Below are 19532 nucleotides of genomic sequence, written 5' to 3'. Positions count from 1 at the left end.
ATTGCTTTGGCTGCATCTCATTCCAATTCAAAAACAATTATTTCCGACTCGCGAGGGGCATGTCAGAACGTCGAGCAGGGCTGGGTACCGTATCTAGCCTACCGCATTCTCCAAAACAGCGTCTATACCGGGGACCCCGCTCACCGGCGTATCGTTTGGGCTCCTGCTCACATGGGCCTTGAGGGAAATGAGGCAGCTGAAGCCGCCGCCCGCGCGCTCTCTCACCGGACATTCCCCTCCGACCCCGACGATCAGGAACTCGAATTCTCTCCAGCTTACTCGTTTAAAGACATTTCTTTACTTTATCAATCTGGCCATAGTCTTTATCCCCGCCCGTGTAAAGGTCTCTCAAAGGCGGAGGAGCGGCTTCTGCTTCGCCTATATACAAATACTTTGCTGTGCCCGGCAGCTCTAAAACACTTTGACCCTTCTTTCTCTGGCAGCTGTCCGCACTGTGCGGAGAAGTCTTCGGACATCTACCACATGGTGTGGGCCTGCCCCTCCAACCCTGCTATCCCCCCTCACCCCAACCCAACCCGGGAGGACTGGGAGGCGACCCTGCTCGGCTGCTCTGACCTGCAGGCCCAACGGGCCCTGGTCGCGCGAGCCCGGGCAGCGGCCGACGCCACTGGGGTCCCGAACTAGGGACCTCCACCTAGTACTTGTGAGGGCTGGCCCCCTTTGGGTCAGCTCATACCTCACCTCCCGAAGTTTATCTGTAAATAAATGTTTTCCACCACCACCACAGCTCTTTTTTCTTTATTGACCGCCATGCCAGCTCGATGGTTTGGAATGAACAAAGGTGCGTCTAGTGAATACGGTGTCTTCGTTCACTCCCATCGTCCTCCCTTCCCGTTACGGCGAGGTTTAGGTGTCCACCGAGATATGAGAGACAGATACATTTCCTTCCCTCAAAAACCAATTCACCGACGAGCAAGGCGTATTTGTCCGCGTTTCAGATTGACCCAAGTTGTCGTGACGTCACCGCGCGCGAAATTTGACGGGTGTCCACCGAAATATGTGAGACAGTTACTGCGCAACTTCCTTTCCTCAAATACAATTTTCGACTAGTGTCTACTGAGATATGAAGACAGTTAGTGAGTAATTTCCTTTCCTCAAATACAATTTTCATTTTGTTCATTACAGCCCCTCTTTCTTCTTTCACTCACACTTCCTCCCTTCCTGTACGGTGCGGCTCAGGTGTCCACCGAGATGACAGAGAATTACAGACCATTTCCTTTCCTCAAAAAGCGTTGCTTTCGAAGGGCAACGCACCGCGCCGAACAGGTCGTGGCGTTCTTTGGACTCCGTGGCAGCGCTACAACACGCTGTCGCGTTCCACTCCTAAAGGCGAAGCTTAAGCGTCATTAATTGGCAGTTAATTAATGTACCAATAAAATGTGCAGTGAACAATCGCGTAGCAGAATGCAGCACTCAGGCTTTCGCCTTTCACCACTTTAGCCGCTAAAGTTCCTCGTAATTTTTTGGTCGAGCCCAGGCTTGCAACACTTTTCTGACAACATAGATTTATTACGTACTCCAGGTCTTTTCACTGCGCCAGGCATTACATACAGCGTTTCCATCGTATATTTGCGACGTTCATTTGGCCTTCCAAATTTGAGCCCATGCGGCGTGATAACCTTTTCAGGCCTGTTTGTGCAGGAGGCCTGGGCCTAGAGCACCTGTATGGGAGGCAGTTGGTTGCCCGTTTCTTCTTTTTTCGTGGATGGATGGATGGAAACAACTTTATTACACACACACAAAAAAAAAACTTCCAGGGTGGTCCCCTACTGGTCCAGGAGTCCACGGGCTAGTGCTTCACGCAAAGCCCGATCCACTAGCCATTTCTGGCCGGCGGGCTGAGCGGTCCGTAAAGCAGCCTCCCAGGAAGAATGGGTGGGATTGGGGATGGGGGATACTGCCTTTGGGGAAGGACATTCCCAAAGGTAATGGAAAAGTGTGGATATGGGCACGCCACAGGTGTTACAATCAGGAAGAAAGGTGGGATGAAAGCATGAGAGGCGGTGGGGTGAAATAAAGCAGCCTGTCTGTAATTGCCGCCATGTGGCGCTGGATAAGGGCGACAAGGTACTGTGGGGTGGTGGCAGTGTCATGCTGCTGAATTTGTAAAATGTGGTAATTTGGTGATATGTAGAGAGGACCGAAGGGGCTTCTTGCGCAGGGTTGGGTGCCTGATCCTCCGGGGTCCGGGAGGAGAGTTCTCGGGCCAGCGCATGAACGCGCTCATTACCGGGGATCGAGGCATGCCCAGGGACCCACGACAGAGTAACCGTTCGGTTGAGAGAGGTGGCCGTGGTAAGAATACGGTGTGTTGCCGGAGTTGCCACGCCCTTTAGGTAGTGGCGGTACGCGGCCTGTGAATCTGTGCAAATTTCTGTTATGTTTTTGTCAATGATGGAGTGGGCCAGAGCAAGTGCGATGGCGGCTCCTTCCGCCTCTGCAGGCGAATTAGTTCGAATAGTGGCGGCGGCCCCCACTGTGCCGTCTTCATAGGCTGCGACGGCCGTGAAATGTCCTGGTTTAGAATTTTGTGCCGCGTCGACATAAAGGATATCGGAGCGGTTGCTGTATGTTTTGGTGTAATAGCTCGCTCGTGCCTCCCGCCTACCGTGATGGAGACTAGCACTCATATTGCGCGGTAGGGGCTTCTGATATATGTGATCCTGCGTGCGCAGAGAAATCATGTACGGTGTAGTACTTGTTGGGGTGGGAATTGGTGGATTGAGACGTAGCTGTCGCAGTAGGCATTGTCCTGTTTCCGTGCGACTCAGGCGGACTAATTTGTTGGTGCGTTGAGCCTCTATTAATTCGATCACTGTATTGTGGGTACCAGTGGCCAGGAGACGTTTCGTGCTAACCGTCCGTGGAAGACGTAAGGCAGAGGTGACAGCCGTGCGTATTAGGATGTCTGCCTGTTGTCTTTGCCGCTGAGTGAGTATGTGGTATGGAAGGTGGTATGTAATGCGGCTAATGATTAGTGCATTTGTCATATTGAGGGTCTCGCGTTCAGACAGCCCATGATTGCGTGCTGCCACCCGCCTGATAAGTGCAGCGACCTGTTTCGTCTGTCTCTGCAAGAGCTGAAGGGTGGCGGCTGCATCGAGTGTGTTGTTAATTAGAAGGCCGAGAATCTTCACCTGAGGCACAATGGGCACTGGATTCCCGTACATGTGCAGTTCAATCGGGGGGTCACTGGGGAGGGGTTTCAGCTGCAGGAGTTCCGATTTATTTGGAGAGCAACGGAGGCCTGTGTTTGCTAAATGAGTGGTGGTGATGACTATGGCAGATTGCAGGATATCCTGAGCTGTTCCAAGGGATCCTCCCGTTGTCCAGAGGGTTATATCATCTGCGTATATGGCTGTGTGGAGCCCTGGGACAGCAGCAAGGGCCTTTGCCAGTGGCTCTAGGGCAATGTTAAAGAGTAAAGGTGATAAAACCGCCCCTTGTGGGGTTCCCCGGTTAGGCAGGGGGAAAGGCTGGGAGGCAATATCCCCAAGGTGGAGGTCTGCCGTGCGCCCCTGAAGGAAGGCCCGAATATATTGCCATATGCGGGTGCCACACCCCGTGGTGGCTAATGTCGTCAGGATATGATCATGGCTTATTGTGTCGAAAGCTTTATGGATATCCAGGGCCAGTATGGCTCGCGTAGAGGCTGTACGACGCTTAGTGCAAAAGAGGGACTCTTTAAGCGCGAGAAGTACGTCTTGCGCCGAGATGTTTGGGCGGAAGCCGAATTGAACGTTTGAGAGAAAGCCTGTTGTTTCTAGGAATGGTTGCAGGCGATTGAGAATGACATGCTCGAAGAGCTTGCCGACACAGCTCGTTAAGGAGATGGGGCGCAAATTTTGAAGAGTGAGGGCTTTGCCCGGTTTGGGTATAAATCGCATGCTGGCATGGGTCCAGGCTGATGGGAGCGTCCCAGCTTGCCAGTGATTATTAAAGAGCTAAGTGAGTTCCTGGAGAGAGGCATCGTCCAGATTGAGTAGTGCCTTGTACGTTATGCCATCCGGCCCCGGCGCCGTAGAGCAGCGAATACTAAAGAGTGCTCGGCGGACTTCGTTTAAGGTGATGTCGGCATCAAGTTCTGGGTTAGGTAGAGGTAGATTGGGTGGATCTGCCGACTGAAGAGATGTGGGTATATAAGTGTCCCGTAGTTGGCCAATTACGTCGGTGCCCTTTTGGAGCTCTAGTTGTATTAGACGTTGTGTGTTTACTTGTGTCTGAGATTTAGTGGTTGTTGGATCCAAGAGAGCGCGTAGGAGGGACCACGTGCGTTTAGTGCTTAATGTACCCTTGAGGTCGTTACAAAAGGTTGCCCAGTTTGCGCGGGCTAGCGTGTTCGCGTATTCTTCTGCCTCGCGAGTGAGAGCGGCTATGCGGAGTCGCAATTTACGATTGTGTCGCTGGTGACGCCAACGCTTGAGAAGTCCCTGTCGGGCCTCCCATAGATGAGCCAGATGCGGATCAACCTGCGGTGCCTTAGGGGTGTTTTTAATGCTTTTGCTGTTCGCCTGGATGGCCTTCACCAGACGGTCTGTCCAGTCAGTGACAGTACGGGGTTCTGTAGAATCAGTTGCCAAATATGAGCGCAATTTATCCCAGTCAGTGAGAAGCTGCGAACGAGGGTTGAAAATCTTGGAATCATAAGATATAATAGTGGAGACTGGAAAGTGGTCACTTCCAAGGCTATCCTGGAGCACCGTGTGAGATTTAACGATTATGTTCGGTGTGGCCCATGTGAGATCGGGTGTGGTGTCGCGGGTGACGCTTGTGCCAATGCGAGTGGGTACGGTGGGGTTTGTGATCAGGCTAAGGTTGTAATCAGCCATTGCGGTAGAAATCAGGTTACCTTTGGGGGTATCCGAGTTGTATCCCCAGTGCGTGTGACGTGCATTAATATCACCCACCACAAGAAGGTTTGAGGAACGGAAGGAGCCCAGGATACCCGGAATAACTCTGCCTTTATCTTTAGGATTGCTGTATATGTTAATAATAGTGAGGCCATTTGTGTGTCGTTGTGAGCTGAGCTCTATCGCGGTATATTGAGTGGCCTTGTAGTCGGGCGTGTTTGTCGGTGTGCGGTCTAGTACCGGCATGGATGCGAGTGTCAGGATTGCCGTACGTGGTGTAAGGGCTGCTGTGTGATAACCGCGGATATGAATGCGATTTGTTTCCGTCTCTTGCAGAGCGATGACATGGGGGGGATTAGGGGAGTTTGCTATATATGCGGCTAGTTGTGCTTGTTTTCGGCGTATGCTGCGACAGTTCCATTGCCTTATAATTGTTTCTACTGGTGTGTTGGACTGGTGTCGCCGCCGACGTTTTCGCGTGTTATTGTTCTGCGCCATGTTGCTGGTCTGGATAGAGTGGATGAGAACAGGCAGCGGGGTCAACTGCGCGCTGCTTGCGAGGCAATTCCTGATGCGATACAAGTTCGAAAAGCTTGTTGATGCCGGCTTCATGTTTTTCCAAGCGTGTGTTAATCGTAGCTTCTATCCTGTCAGCCATGGACTGTATCAACTGTGCCTGGGCTAGTATGAGCTGTTGCTGCATCGCTCCGAGTTGTTCAGCAACTATAGTATTTATTATGGTAGTGATTTCTGAGCGAAATTCAGCGGAACGTATGTACTGTTTAACCGCCTCTTGAGGTGTAATAGGGGAGTCAGGGTTTCGAAAAGAGGTGGGAGTGGAAGCTGCTTGGACGGACAACTCACCGCTTTTAGCAGAGCCGGCTTCTTTCTTGGGTGTAGCGTTCCGGAGTGACTGCGTCTCCTGGGTCTCCTGGATGTGGGATGCGCAATCACTGGCTTTCGAGGTACAGGCCCGTGGCTCGGTGGCGTCTGTCTCGGTACCACTGGGCACCCGAAGGGGTTGAAGTTGTGCGAAATCGCGTTGTGAAGTTTTATATCCGGCGTTCACGGTGTCCACACTACGCTTTTCCGTGTGGTCTTTGCTATCTTGGTTGACCGACGGTTCTGAGGTCTCGGTCTCCATGGTCTGCTCCAGAGGTGTCAGGGCACCCGTGGTGGCCACTGGGTTTTCCTTCCTCAGTGGTGGGAGGGGTGGCCATTGTTCTGTGCTTTAGTTCCAAGCTTTCTTTGGATGGATGGCGAGTGCCTTGCTTGGACCGTTTCTCCGATTCCCTTTCGTGGGAAGTTTTGTGCTGTTGCTATATCCTTGAAGTTCACCCGGCCCGTCGGCTTGGGTTTGGTTAAATTTGGGCCGATGCTCAGTCTCGAGCTCCTGCTCAGTCTTGTTCTTCTGCGCATTCTTTTGCTTCTGCTCAGGCTTTTGGTTCTTCTGCATTTGGCTCTGTGCAGCAATGTCTTTATAAGGATGACGTCGGATTACGGGTTCATCAGCTTTGCTGGTCTTTTTCCCTCTTGTGGTGTAGTTCTTCTGTCTTGCCGGGCAGTTCGTGTCAATGGTGGAGTGGTCCGATGTGTCGCAGACGATGCAGTACTTTTTGCAATCGACATGTCCTGGTGGAGGATTGCGTACTCCGCAATTGTAGCATCTTTTCTCCTGCGGAGTGGGACAAATGTCAGCACGGTGCCCTATTTTCAGGCAGCATCCGTAAACCTGCATCACTGGTCGGAATGGTTTGCACCTGTATTCGATGCCGCTGAGGTAGACAAACCGTGGCACTGCTTTGCCTTCAAAGGTATATAGACATGCCCCCTTGGTGCCGAAAGGCCTCGCTTGAATGATGTTGATTTGTTGGGGATATGTTTCCGTGCAGTTTAGTAATTCCTCTTCTGAAGGTATCGGTAAGGCGCCGGTAATGATGCCTTTACATGAGTTATCTGGTGAGGCTGCATAAGCGCTCATTGAATATTCCTTTCCTCCTAGATTGATTGCTTGGATGATGCATATCTGTTCAGTGAGGTCCGGATCTGGGGTGCTCAGAATAGCGATGTTTTGCTCTGGCTTGATCCTGACTCTGGCCTCGTGGGTCAATTGGCGGCTGAGCTTGAATTGCAAAGCAGCAAGAAGTGACCTACCGGAGTTGTTATGCAGCGTCACCCCTCCACGCAGACGTATTACCACCTTGTAGTCATCATGCGGCAGCCTCGGTAATTTGATGGGGCGTGCGGGTCGTGATCTTTCGGCAGGTGTGTGTGCTTCTGCCTCCGTTACAAGTTTGAATCGTTTTTTGCGGGCGTCGATCATCTTGAACCATGGCGTGCTTGTTCCCTTCCGATTATTAGAGCATTCTTGCAGGTTAACTTCATGACTCTACTTCCGAACTTAGTAGTTTCTTCCAATTTTACTGAACGACCCCGTTTACTAGGCTTTATGCAGGAAGTTTATTCCTCCGTGCGTTTTTTGACAGTTCGGTTTTCAAATGAGTACTTATATTCTGTTTCGCGCAAAAATTTGTACAGGGATTTGATATCGATGCTCTTCCCGCCCCCACTGTATCGTTCCGTTTACTTTGGGCTCATGGACCACGCCACGAGATGTTAACTAGTCAACTTATGTATCGTGATATGAGCAGCCACAGTTGTTTCCTGTTCTTTCCATTGCATGTAAATGTAGCAGCAGCATCTACGTGCTCGCAGGGGGAAAACAGCGTTGTTCAGAAGGACCTTTCAGGCCTGTTGGGAGTGCCAACGTATTCCGAGCCTTGACATACAGCGCATTGGCCTGTCAAACCGCTTGGGAAACTACAAGTTTCAGAACGACAGCTGTCCATTTTACTGTCTTAGCGCTTCTAATCCTTGGTACAGACCACAGCGTTGTGCAAAACTGCACTCCGGGGCATAAATTATTGAAATAATGCGCTAGGTAGCTTCAAAACCTGCGAGCATGGTAGCGACACACATCTTTCTAATCCAGCTGAACGTTTGAATAATGTAAACACACATGATGAGGTGACTGAAGATCGAGAGACTGCGCTGTCTTTTTTATATTGTACACTGGTACATCGCATGCTTGTCACGGGTTTTTTTCTTGTTGCGTTCCTTTCTGCACTGTTCGGAGTTATATTGAAAACAGCGCGCGCTTACGCTTGCAACGTGACGCACTATATGGAGCCTGCGACTGAGCGAGCCTTTGATATTACGTTGTTCGTTGCTGCGTCAGTGTCTTCGAGCCTATATTTTACACTTTGCAGAAAAAAAAAATTTCTTCCTTTCACTCTTGCTGGTAGCGCGTTTTTTGGTCACTCATATAAACGTTACCGCGCGATACGTTCATCGCTTTGAATAACGATCAGATATAACGACCACTAATCTGGACACTAAAGAACAAAAAAAATCAAAATTTCCGTGTAATATTTCAATAGTTAGCTGTCGAGAGGCATAATGTTTTTTTTTTTTCAAGAAAATCTTCACTGGTCAGTAAACAACCTCTCTCTTTCCAGACTGCCGACACTGTCATGAAAGCGTAAATTGTAGCCCCCCTCCACCCCAAGTAACTCCGGCGCTTGTGGCAATTATTTCATGCATGCCTTTGTGCGTACCACAAAGGCAATGGCATGAGAAATTCGTGTGAAATAACATCTGAATATGTCGTCCTATATTTCTGGATGGGGGTTAACGACGAGCAAAGTCACTTGAGTGGCTGATAGCCAATGACGTAAGAAAATCATCTGTTTTAACGCCAAAGAGTCTCTGTTGAGTTTTTATTGTCGAAATACATGAATACCTGACGTCGTGGTGACTTTCTAATGTGTCATAAGGAATACATGAACATGACACCAGAAACTCAACGCTCATTTTTGTAAGGGAAAGCCTTCGATTCAATCAAGCACGACATTCTACTTTAGAAATTTGACATGTATGGTATCCGCGAAACACCTCCCAGATTACTTCAAAGCTACTTGTCAAATCGCACTCAGTACACGCGACTAAATGGTGCCGTATCTGAGAAAGAAATAATAAAATTTGGCGTTCCTCAATAATCTATACTGGGGCCCCTTCAATTTACACTATATAGAAATGACATAGTAAACATTTCACCTTATTATAAATTGTTTTATGCGCAGATGACTCGAACGTTTTCTTTTTTGGTACTGATCGCGAACTCGAGCGTCGTTCGAACTCCTGGCTACAGAACTGATGCGGTGGCTTGCGGTAAACAAACTGGAATTGAATATTAAGAACACAAAGTTTATGCTTTTCCGTTTTAAAAGTAAACCTATAGATTATCTCATCCAACTTCAGTTCAGCAATACCCCGACTGTATCCGTAAACTACTGTAAATTGTTGGGCTTATTTGTTTTAGTGACCTAGGATGACGTCATCATGTAAATCACGTCCGCTGACATGTAGCTCGATCTATTGGTGTTATCCATCGTATAGGTACCTGTTGCCCGCGCAGACCAAACAAAAACGACAACTGTATTTTGCCGTAATCCATTGACAACAGATATATTGAAAGTTAATCTGGGGCACATGGAACAAAACTGATCCAGCCAGACTATTTTCATTAAAAAAGGGAGCTTTGCGAGGTTGTCCTAATTCTTCCAATGATGACTGCTTATTTCAGGCATTTCATGTTCCTCGATTCCAACTGTGGCACAAGCTTTCTGTAGCCGTTCATACAGCGTGTGTTCTAAAGTAGTAGGACTCATTTTTTAAAATAAAATTTATTCAAGAGAGTAGTACAACGATTAGAATTTTTCAAAGTAGCACCCTTCCGCACCTACATGCTGCTGCCAATGAGTTTTCCAGTTTTCGTACGCCTTCATGGACGCCTGGACCGGAATGCTGTTTAGCTCCCTCGTCACGGCCTGTTGGAACTGTCTCTACTGATCCGTGATGTTCCCTCTTGAGCGTCGATTTTATTGTCGGGAATAGAAAAAAGTCTGGCGGGGCCAAGTGGGGGCTGTAGGGGGCCTGAGGCAGCGTTGCCGCCTAGTGCTCGGCAAAATATCGGAGTCCTCATTCACCTGATGAAGAAGATCCTCGCAGATCGCTTTCCGGTTGGCCTTTCCCTCCTCTGACAACACTCCCGGCACCAACTTCGCGCACACTTTCCTCATGGCTAAGTTTTCTGTCACGATCTCAAAAATTTGGGTTTCAGGAATGCTCAAGTCATCAGCAATCATTCTTATACTCATCCTACAATCACTGTTCAGTAAATGTTTCACTCGCTACACATTTTCGTTGGTCTTGCTGGTCGAAGGGCGTCCGGAGCGGTCGTCTTCTTCCACTCTTTCCTGACCTTCTCGGAACAGCTTGTGCCACTCAAAAAACACCTGATCTATCCATGGCAGCGTCACCATAGGCCTCCTTAATCATGTCGTGAGTTTCTTTGCCCGTTTTACCAAGATTTACACAAAATTTGATCACGTATCGCTGATCCAGAAAACGCTCTATAATTCTGCGTGACGAGACGTTTCGACTGGGGTTCACAGTACAAGCGACCTGCTCTCTTCAACGGCCGAGAGCCGACTGCCGATTTTCCCCAGCATTCCCAATATCCCCCTTCAACGATCCGGCACGCGCAGATTGCCTCTCGTCCGCCCGTTTGCCCAAGAAAAAAACACTCCTACTACTTTCAGAACAGACCCTATTTACCCTAAAATTAAACAGGGCACGTTATCTTTCAGAAACACATTCGCGAACAGAAATAAAAGCTACAGTCTACGAGTTACCTCTCGCGCTCCCACTCACGCTCAGAGTAACTACGGCCCCCAACACACACAACCGAATTGCCACAATATGCACTGAGTACCCCTCAATAATTGATGACGCTGTAACCAGCAAAATTATTTTTAAATATAAAAAGAAGGTGATGTTATTTCGCATGCATGTGATATGTAGTGGTTGTAGCCATAGCCTCGTTACTGTTAACTTTTTTTTTGTGTGTGTGCGGCAAGTTGTAGCAATACTGATGGTTTTTCCTTTTTTTATAATGCCTTGTGTCCTGATTAGTTTCCCACTATGCTCAAAAATGAACAGAAGAATGTTGTTTTCTTTTGTTCTTTGTTGTTGTTGAATTTTGTTTTGAAATGAATTTGTTCACCCTTCTGTCACTGATGTGTTACCCGGGGTGAGGCCTCGTCAAGAAGTGTGCTGTTAGCTTCTTCCTCTTGCCTAATACCGTGGGCATGTTCCGTGTAATTATGCTGATGTCCGAATAAACTGATTTGATTTGAAATAAATGTGAGTAGGCACCTAGGCGGTGGCCTAGATGCTTGAGCATCAGCCTCGCATGCGAGAGGTGCAGGGTTCGATCCCCACGGCCACCGGGTACCCACCGGCGATACGGTTAGCACAACCTCTTCCTTGGCCTGGTGCCCGACTTCTGTGGGGTGCGATCCTAGAAAAAATTACCGACGATTACGTTACTTCCTAATGCGAAATTTGAGCGCAGCAAATAAGCTGTTTCACCTTTTCGATAGATTGAGGCAAAGAAATCGAGCAACACATGTATGCGCTATCACAGAATTTTTTTTTTAGCAGACGGAGGACTTCCATCGGTCGTCTCGCTCATGGCTCAGAAAGAACTGGCAGATAATTTCGCAGTGGCGAACGGCAGCGGCAATTTCGGCTCGGGCGGTGCACATATACAGATCCGCCGCCACCGATCTGGCTCTCTGATTGCCACCGTACAGGGGTTGCATTGGAGGAGGAGCGAAGAAAGGAATTAAGTTCGAGCCGGCGCTTTGACAACCGGACACTCGCAGGAAGAGGGGGAGGGGGGCGGCGTGTACACCCAGCGGCAAACGATGGGGGCAGAAGCGCGCGCAGCAAGCGGACAACACGATAAAGGGAGGAGGGAAGAGATAGCAGCGACTGACTGATGCCGCTGACGCCGATAGTGAGTCAACCCCAGCTGCGGATGAAAGGGGGGCGGAGCTGGTTACGAGGCCGACGCCGACGACAACGCCGACGCCGACGACGACGCGAAACCCAGGAACGGACGCCAAAGAGCTGCGCTCTAAAATTGGTCTTTAACCTGACCTTGTATAAAGAAAAGTACCTTGTACCATGGAGCTCCTCGGTCAAAGCTGCACTTGAGCCATTGAAATTAACCACTATCGAACGTGAGTATGCTTATTACTTCTTCAATAGCTGCCGCTATTTTATGCAGGACCGTTGTGACAGGCACATTCCTTCTTCTCGTGGTCTACACCATAGGCCTCATGGTGGGCGTGTCACTGACTATCTGGTACCGCGGATGCGACCCCGGCCTGTCAGGTGCGATCACCAGTCTTGACCAAGTGAGACTGCTTATTCTCACGTTTTGGAAAATGCAGTGCTGACCCTGTCGTACGTTAAAAACACTGAGAAATTCTCTGCATCTAGGTGATTCTCCGTGGGCAGAGCTCTGCTCATCGAAAAATGGAACCAGGCTTGCTTTTGAGATACCACCGAAGTGATTTTGGGATTTTCTCATACACTGTTGAAAATTTTTATCAGACACCTTCAGATATTTCGGCTGTGGAAAAAAATCCATAACAGGCAAATAACACGGGTGATCCTGTTGGAAGTCGCACCTATTAATTTACGCTTCGTGCATAACTAAGCTCAGGCCATTCCAGCCTCGCCGGCTTGAATGGCTCGGCTCGACCAGTAGCTTGCATTGCTAGCTAGGGCGACATGACAGAGCCTTTACAAAGAAAACGGCTGCTCTCACAATAATAGAGTACGAAGTTCCGAATCAAGATTGCTTTAATGACCTCATATACGACGCCATCAACCGCATTAGGGAAGTAATGGTATGATGTTTAACGTCCTGATGAACGCTTGATTGGTGTGTGAGCGTACGTGGCGAGGTGGTTCTGAGTATTATTTTTCTACGTCATCACCCGCGGAAATCCAAACTGAAACAAAAAAATCTACAGGGGAAAAACAACGCCGTTATGGATTTTATAAAGCACACCGGGAACATGTAAACTAATGTCATGCCTTAGAGTTTCTCCTCCATCGAAATTCGACCGGTCGCGGTTGCCGAATATCGACGGAGGAGAAATTCTAGAGGCCCGTGTGTAAAGAACCCCAGGCGGTCGAAATTTCCGGAGCCCTTCAATACGGCGTACCACATTGCTTGAGTCCCTTTGGGACGTTAAACCCCTATAAACCATAAACCGAACCTTAGGCACTGCGCACCACCATTAAGAAATAAAATGATAGACGATCAATGCGAATGATGGAGCGGAGTATGCGTTAGTATTACTGCTCCTTGAGTTCGGAGCAGCCGCTGCCTCTGACGGGTCCGGACAGTGCGACTGGGTGGCGTGATCCAATTCTCAATCATCGTGTGACACGCTGGACGCCCGCTCTACACTCCCGATCCAATCCGGCGGTCACAGTGGGACACGTCGTACCCCGCCCATTCTTTCCCACCTGGTACCTCCCACTCTCCCTTCGTCTTACCTGTCCAACTTGTAACCAAACATTCTAATCGGTAAATCCCTAGCCGTGTTTGTGGGCTCGTGCCAAGTGAAATAAATAAATAAAACAAATAAATATCCTCGACTGGGATTCGCGCCCGAGTGGGCGCGAACAGATCCCCTTCGCTGGCAACTGCTCGAGAGCATCGCCACAGCCGAACACGCCTCGTGTTAAACTGAAAAACACTCTTGCGCTGTGCATTGCACGTCATCTTCTTCATCAAATAATACTGCTATCAAACTAATATTAGCTTTATGGGCTACGTGGCGGTAGTGAAAGAGAGATGTCTGTTGCGTGCATTGGCTTGGACAACACTGCGGCAGAAACATAGCACTAGAGCAATACGTGTTGGTGTTGACAAGTTTATTGCAGAAACGCGGCACTGGAGTATATGCCATTGGCGTACATTGAGTAAACTGGCATTGAACAATGAAAAAGTTGAAGACGCGCATAAACTGGCACCCTGGGTCAGTGGACATCTTAATCGCGCTGTCAGGTACTGCGCGGCCGTGGTGTCCACCTGCAAAAAACTCTGCTTTTCCCCTGTACTTTGCGCTTAGCAATGCTAAACCGACAGCAATTTTTTCAGTATTTGCGCTTACTACTGAAATTTTCTTTTTTTCACGGTTTTTTAGTGCTATGTAATTTTTTATTTATGCGGCACTTCTTTTTGAATATTTGTACTTTTCCTAAATTTTCTCTTGTTCGCGTTTTTCCGGGATTCTACTGAGGTATTTGTTTCCATTTACCTTTTCACTTTTCCTTGAAAAAGCGCTTCTTCGCTTGAATTACATAATTTCGCTCTCTTCTGTGTACTCTACCCCTATATGATTCTCTGCGAGACATGAAGGCTTTGGAAATGAAATAAATTTCTTAAATGCTGAACATATTTCAGCGAAGTTAATTGTTATCCAACAATCAGGAAAGCTATCTAGCTTTTCTCATGAATATTTGTGGTAAGCTTCGAAGCCTGTGGGCAGAAGTAATCCCATAATAGAAATTCCGCGCGAACAGGGAATCGAGTTGCAAGTTTATCCGGGATCCGAGCAGTATAACATTTCGACTACTTTCGGGGAGTTGCGGGGATGGGCGCTTTGTTGGCCTGTGGCTCTTGAATTTCACACTACTCTGTGTTGCCCGGGGCATAACGGAAAATGCCAAATACTTCTTTGGAGTCCCATTATGTCCATTTCATATTTTCTGTTGTACGTGCACCTGCCAGCGCCCTTATAAAAATGCCTTATAGACAGTCTATAGAGGACATATTGCCTCTGTTGCCTTCCTGTAATTACTTCTTTTTATCTATTCTTTGTCTTTAGGCTTTGTATTGAAAAAATTCTACTAAAAGCGTATGGCCATAAATATATAGGTTGTCTATAGACTGTCTATAGAATTTGTATTGCCTATAGAGTGTTCTCTAGGATTTGCTTATAGAAAGTCTATAGACTTTACAGACAGAAGTCTATGGACAGTCTATAGAATGCCGTAAAATTTTTGTAAGGGGGGGCCTTACATTCTTGGTTTTCTGTAGGTATTGAGAACCTTTTCGGGGTTTCCATATTTGTTGCTAGTATTCTTCACTGTGTTGGTGTCGCAAAGTCTATAGTTGGTTATTCGAGCGTTTTCAGGTCTTGGTTTTAGACTTTTGTTTTGACATTGCTTTTCAGATCCTGCCATATTACATCAACAACAACCTCGTAAAAATACCAGGATTCATCGGCCTGTTCATGGCTGGTGTAGTAAGCGCTGCGACAAGGTGAGTGCACGAATACCACATGTATTCAAGTGGCGACCACTTACACGCACTGGAGTAGAGAGCCGTCGGCTACGCTGCATTGGCTTTTTGCCTTGCAGTCAGGACTAATTTACTCCACCAGAGTAACAGGCAACGAAAGTATTACTTCAAGCGTGATGTCATTGTCCTATTAAAACGAATACTTTTCACTTCAGTTGCATTATCTGCCGCTTTGACTACAAATAAACCGGGCTCAGTGAGCGCTGATATAGTGAGCTTAAAAGATAAGTTATTTGTGTGAAAAGAAACCCAATGAAAATTCACAGTGAGAAACTTGGGACCCCAGCCATTGGTATGCTGCCCCTCATAGAGGTGATTTGCGATTTTTACTATAGTCATAACTTTTATTTCTCCGAGGTGAAAAAATATGTAACTTTCGAGGCTCAAGCTGACTTTTCCAAGGAGAGGTTAGGAGACAGGAAGAGTCAAGAATAAACTCGGGCTTCTGAAGCTTGTAGCTGCACCTTGATCTGCACTGGTCTTATTTAATGATTAAAACGCCCACTTTAATAAATGAGTGTGCATTTGTGTGTAATCGTATACTACACAGTGCCGTGGGTTGAATAGGAACCGCTATATAGTTCTTAGAAATGTCGGACGCCCACACCGGCAGCATCTTTGTTTTATTTTTCAGGAGATGGCGTTTAAACCTTTGTTCTCAACACGTTTTTTTAAGCATTATAGAAGCTTGCATGTAGAAATATAAGCGCCAGATTAGTCGCTTCTACACAGTAGAACTTGCCACTTCTACGATAGGTTCATTTCTGGCTACAATTTTTTAACCCAACGAAGTGCAGGAATTTTTACTCGAACTCCGTGAATAGCTAGCGACATTTGTGAGGAGATAAACAGAGGAGGAGGAGGAGCAGGAAAAGGAAAGGCAGGGAGCTTAACCGGAAGAATAAACCGGTTTTGCTATACTGCATGGGGGTTAGAGATGAGGGTATAGAAAGATGAAGGAGAAAAGAGTGTGCACTCTACACCACATGTATTGAAATGGCTACCACTTACACGCACTGGAGCAGAGAGTCGTTGGCCCATTCTGCATTTCATATCGACATTCATTGAGCTGAAATTATTGGTGCCGAATGTGCACAGGCATTCGTGTTTTTAGTAATTTTCCGCCTCTGTCTCTTTGTTGCCTGGACGGCCGCAGAGATTACCGCGAGACACTATAAAAATCTAAACCAGTTTTACGAAATTGAAACAATTGTTAGTTTGGAACATAATTCGTTAATACGAAAATCTTTCAAGGACAAGTACGATTGATAATTTGGAACATAATTTTTTAGTACGAAAATCTTGCAAGGAGGAGATACAAGTGCGCAAGATTTATCCCCCTGATTTTGGGTGTCTGCTACATTTCTAAAAAAATGTTACATAACACTAAAACACCGCCCTTGCGCGGTCTTCTCAGATCACGTGTTGGCACCACATCTTGGGGAAAATCTTCCCAGTTGCGTGTGAGCGGGTCTAGAGAAACAATGTCTCGAGTTTCGCGAAAGGCACCCGCCTGTGTCCGCATAATGCACTTCGTGTATTGATGTCCTTGATTCCCGTCTGCTGATCTCAGAACAGCGAGAGTGTTTGTGGCAGTTGCCTCCCGTACGAAGTGCTTTGCATTTATTGTGCTCATAATTAATGCCGACAGTACTTAGTCACCTCTGCGTTATATGTATGCTACCTTGTAATTTCTTAAACAAATTTTTCACTAATTTAGAACGTTACAAGAATAATTACAGTCACTTTAGAGCCTTAAATTTTTTTTTTCAGCACAATATCGTCAGCTATCAACTCTCAGGCTGCCATCCTGTATGTGGACGTGATCTCGCATCGGCACAAGAAAGCAGAGCAGCATATGTCGTTGATCACGCGTGTCACAGGTAAGTGTAGTTGTTCGCATGTCCCAAGATGTCATTAGGGGCGGTGTAAAAGACAACCTGTTCCTCTTTAATGCCCCTGCCACCATAATGCGACTCTCCACGATTGCGAAAAGTTTATTTTATAAAGTGAGAAGCTGAAAGCAATGGAAGGCCACACGGGGCGTTCGTATTAAAGGCAGTGCGTTGTTGGGCGAATCCGTCAATCATGATCAACAAGTATACTGCGAACATGCAAACAAGGTCTTGCAAAGGCTAAGACATGCCGGAGTAGTGACCGTTGTAAAGAGAAGAGGCCAGCAGTGCTACCCTATGTTTATGCAGGTTTTTCCACAATTTGAAGAATGCGGCGTGTTGCTACAGTGTGCCGGTTGTGTTTTCTACTACCCCGTGCAAGTTGGCCTCATTGTGTCCCCGGATCATGTCCGAAGGGAAGAATGTTGCGGATTGTGTGGAGCGTCATGCCACTCCTTTCGTCAGGCGCCCGATGAGCGTTTTGTACGAAGTCCCCGTAACCTGTGGGAGGGTATACATCAGTCACACGGGCCGATTTTTAAATGGCCGATTAAGAGAACTCCAGCTTGCGCTGAAGTAAAAATTGGCTTAAATTTACCCCTGCAATGCGGCGCATGCCCGGATGCCACACGAAATAAGCCGTGCTTGCCTTTGCTGGCAAAAAGAAAACTTTTGAGGAGAAGCCGTGACCAGGTGGCATGTGAGCTTGCCGAGGCGTTTTTGTAATTGAGTAATTGCCCCACCAATCAACTTGTATCAGAAAAAAGACAGGCTTTTGGACTTCGCATATTCATTCATGTGACAGAAGTTGATTTTGAGCTTTGCGGTGCATCTTTATACCAGAGAGCACAAACTGATTGCAGTGCTCATTAAAGGGAATGTAAGAAATGTGCCAGAAGTGCCCAAACACCGGAAAAATCGAATCGAGTGGCGAAAAAGAAAAGGCTAAATTTCAGCGATAGAGGCATCTTTGCTTAGCAAGTCATCGTTGTGCCTTCTCGCTTCCTGTGTAAGTGGCGTTTTCCGCATCCGTGACACTGTTTCGCGAGAAGAAAATGAATTGGCAGATATTAAGGCGGAAACTTGGGCTAGTTGGAAAGCGTTTGAAATCATTTTTGCTAGCGCTTAGTGAACACACGAGACAAAGAACACAAATACACAGGACAGACGCCACTGTTAAACTGCCGTTTATTCGAAAAACAATCAATATATGACATCTCAAAAATACTGTTACTCACACACGCGCTGTGTTCTCGCCAGATTCCCGGCTGCCAGCCTCCAGAAACGGCGCAGCTTTCGTTTCAGGGACAGAAAACACATCGAAACACGAATTAGTTATCAAAATACCATGTGTCCCAAATTTCTTTACGCTGAGAGTTATTTAATTCGTAATATATCGCTGACACTGAATTTTCTGTACTTTTCTTCCCTCATCCTTGCAGCCCTAGGCCTGGGCATTGTAATGACCATTTACAGTACAGTATGCGTATATTTGGGATCCTTAACCAGGGTGAGTACGATGGCCGATTACAGTATATTAACACCAGGTGGTGCGCGTTGTTGGCGAGCAGGAATTTATATTTAGGAAAGGTCACACTTTGAGACGAGCTACAGTTGCACTTCTGACCTTACACGTGTGGATGGGCATTCAAGACTACAGACGCATGACATGTGAAAGGGAGGGAATATGACAAATAATTACTGTCTTCTACGATTAATTTAAAGGCAGTATTTTGGTTCAGAAAAAAACTGAACCATAAAGTCCTTCCAAACTTAAAGAAATACAGCTGCGTAGTCCTTAACACTTCTTCTGTAGAAGTATTCAGTCTGTCCATTTCACATTAAACTCGCGAAGAACCTTTCTGCTGAAAGCGCATTATTTGACAACACTAGCTTAAGCCAATGGAGCAAAGAAGCAGCTTAACGCCGAGGATGAAACTGGTTACATTCATTATTTGTAAATTGCTGCAGCCAGCGTCTTCAAAATTTAAAGGAACAATTTCATAAGCTACCCCTGGTATTATGTTCGTGTTAATTTCACTAAAAAAATCTGACTGCAGGCTTTTGAATGCATTGCTGAAATAGTTAACATTATGCGGACAGAAGATGTGTCTATGGCTTCTGATCGCAGCCCACGTTTTTGGCTAGTCTAATAATAATATAGTAATAGTATTTAAATTGCCACTTCCTAATTTAGTTGAAAAAAAAAATGGCAGGAACTTAGCTCTGCTAGTCCAGGAAATATGTGGCGAGAGAACGGTTAAACTTGGTTGCACCTTGTCGTTTAGCTTGATTTCCCTCCGGCTACGTCCAAAGTTTAGCTTTGTTTGTTATCCCCCGTTGCGTCTAATTGCGGCTACATTAAAGACGAGACATTTGTTATGCAGCAAAGTGTGACGCATTTATTTTATTTCCGGTTCTTCGTCTCGCAGTTGAAGCCTGGATTCTTTCAGTCTTTCCGACTCACTA

General features: G+C 47.1%; 1 protein-coding gene across 1 annotated transcript in view; it reads left to right on the top strand.

Annotated features, from left to right (window-relative positions):
- LOC149360505 (sodium-coupled monocarboxylate transporter 2-like) overlaps positions 1–19532 on the top strand; it is a 169378-nt gene that overhangs the window by 32633 nt on the left and 117213 nt on the right. The window contains exons 7-10 of the mRNA XM_089572358.1: positions 12070–12199; positions 15041–15129; positions 16942–17051; positions 18506–18573. Of these exons, the coding sequence (XP_089428484.1) occupies positions 12070–12199; positions 15041–15129; positions 16942–17051; positions 18506–18573 (397 nt within the window). The remainder of the gene's footprint in view (positions 1–12069; positions 12200–15040; positions 15130–16941; positions 17052–18505; positions 18574–19532) is intronic.

The sequence above is a fragment of the Amblyomma mixtum genome, chromosome 2, assembly GCF_055824585.1.
Source record: "Amblyomma mixtum isolate Tamu chromosome 2, ASM5582458v1, whole genome shotgun sequence".
NCBI lineage: Eukaryota > Metazoa > Arthropoda > Arachnida > Ixodida > Ixodidae > Amblyomma > Amblyomma mixtum.
Note: the sequence above shows the minus strand (reverse complement) of the source record. Positions and strands in the feature narration are given on the sequence as shown.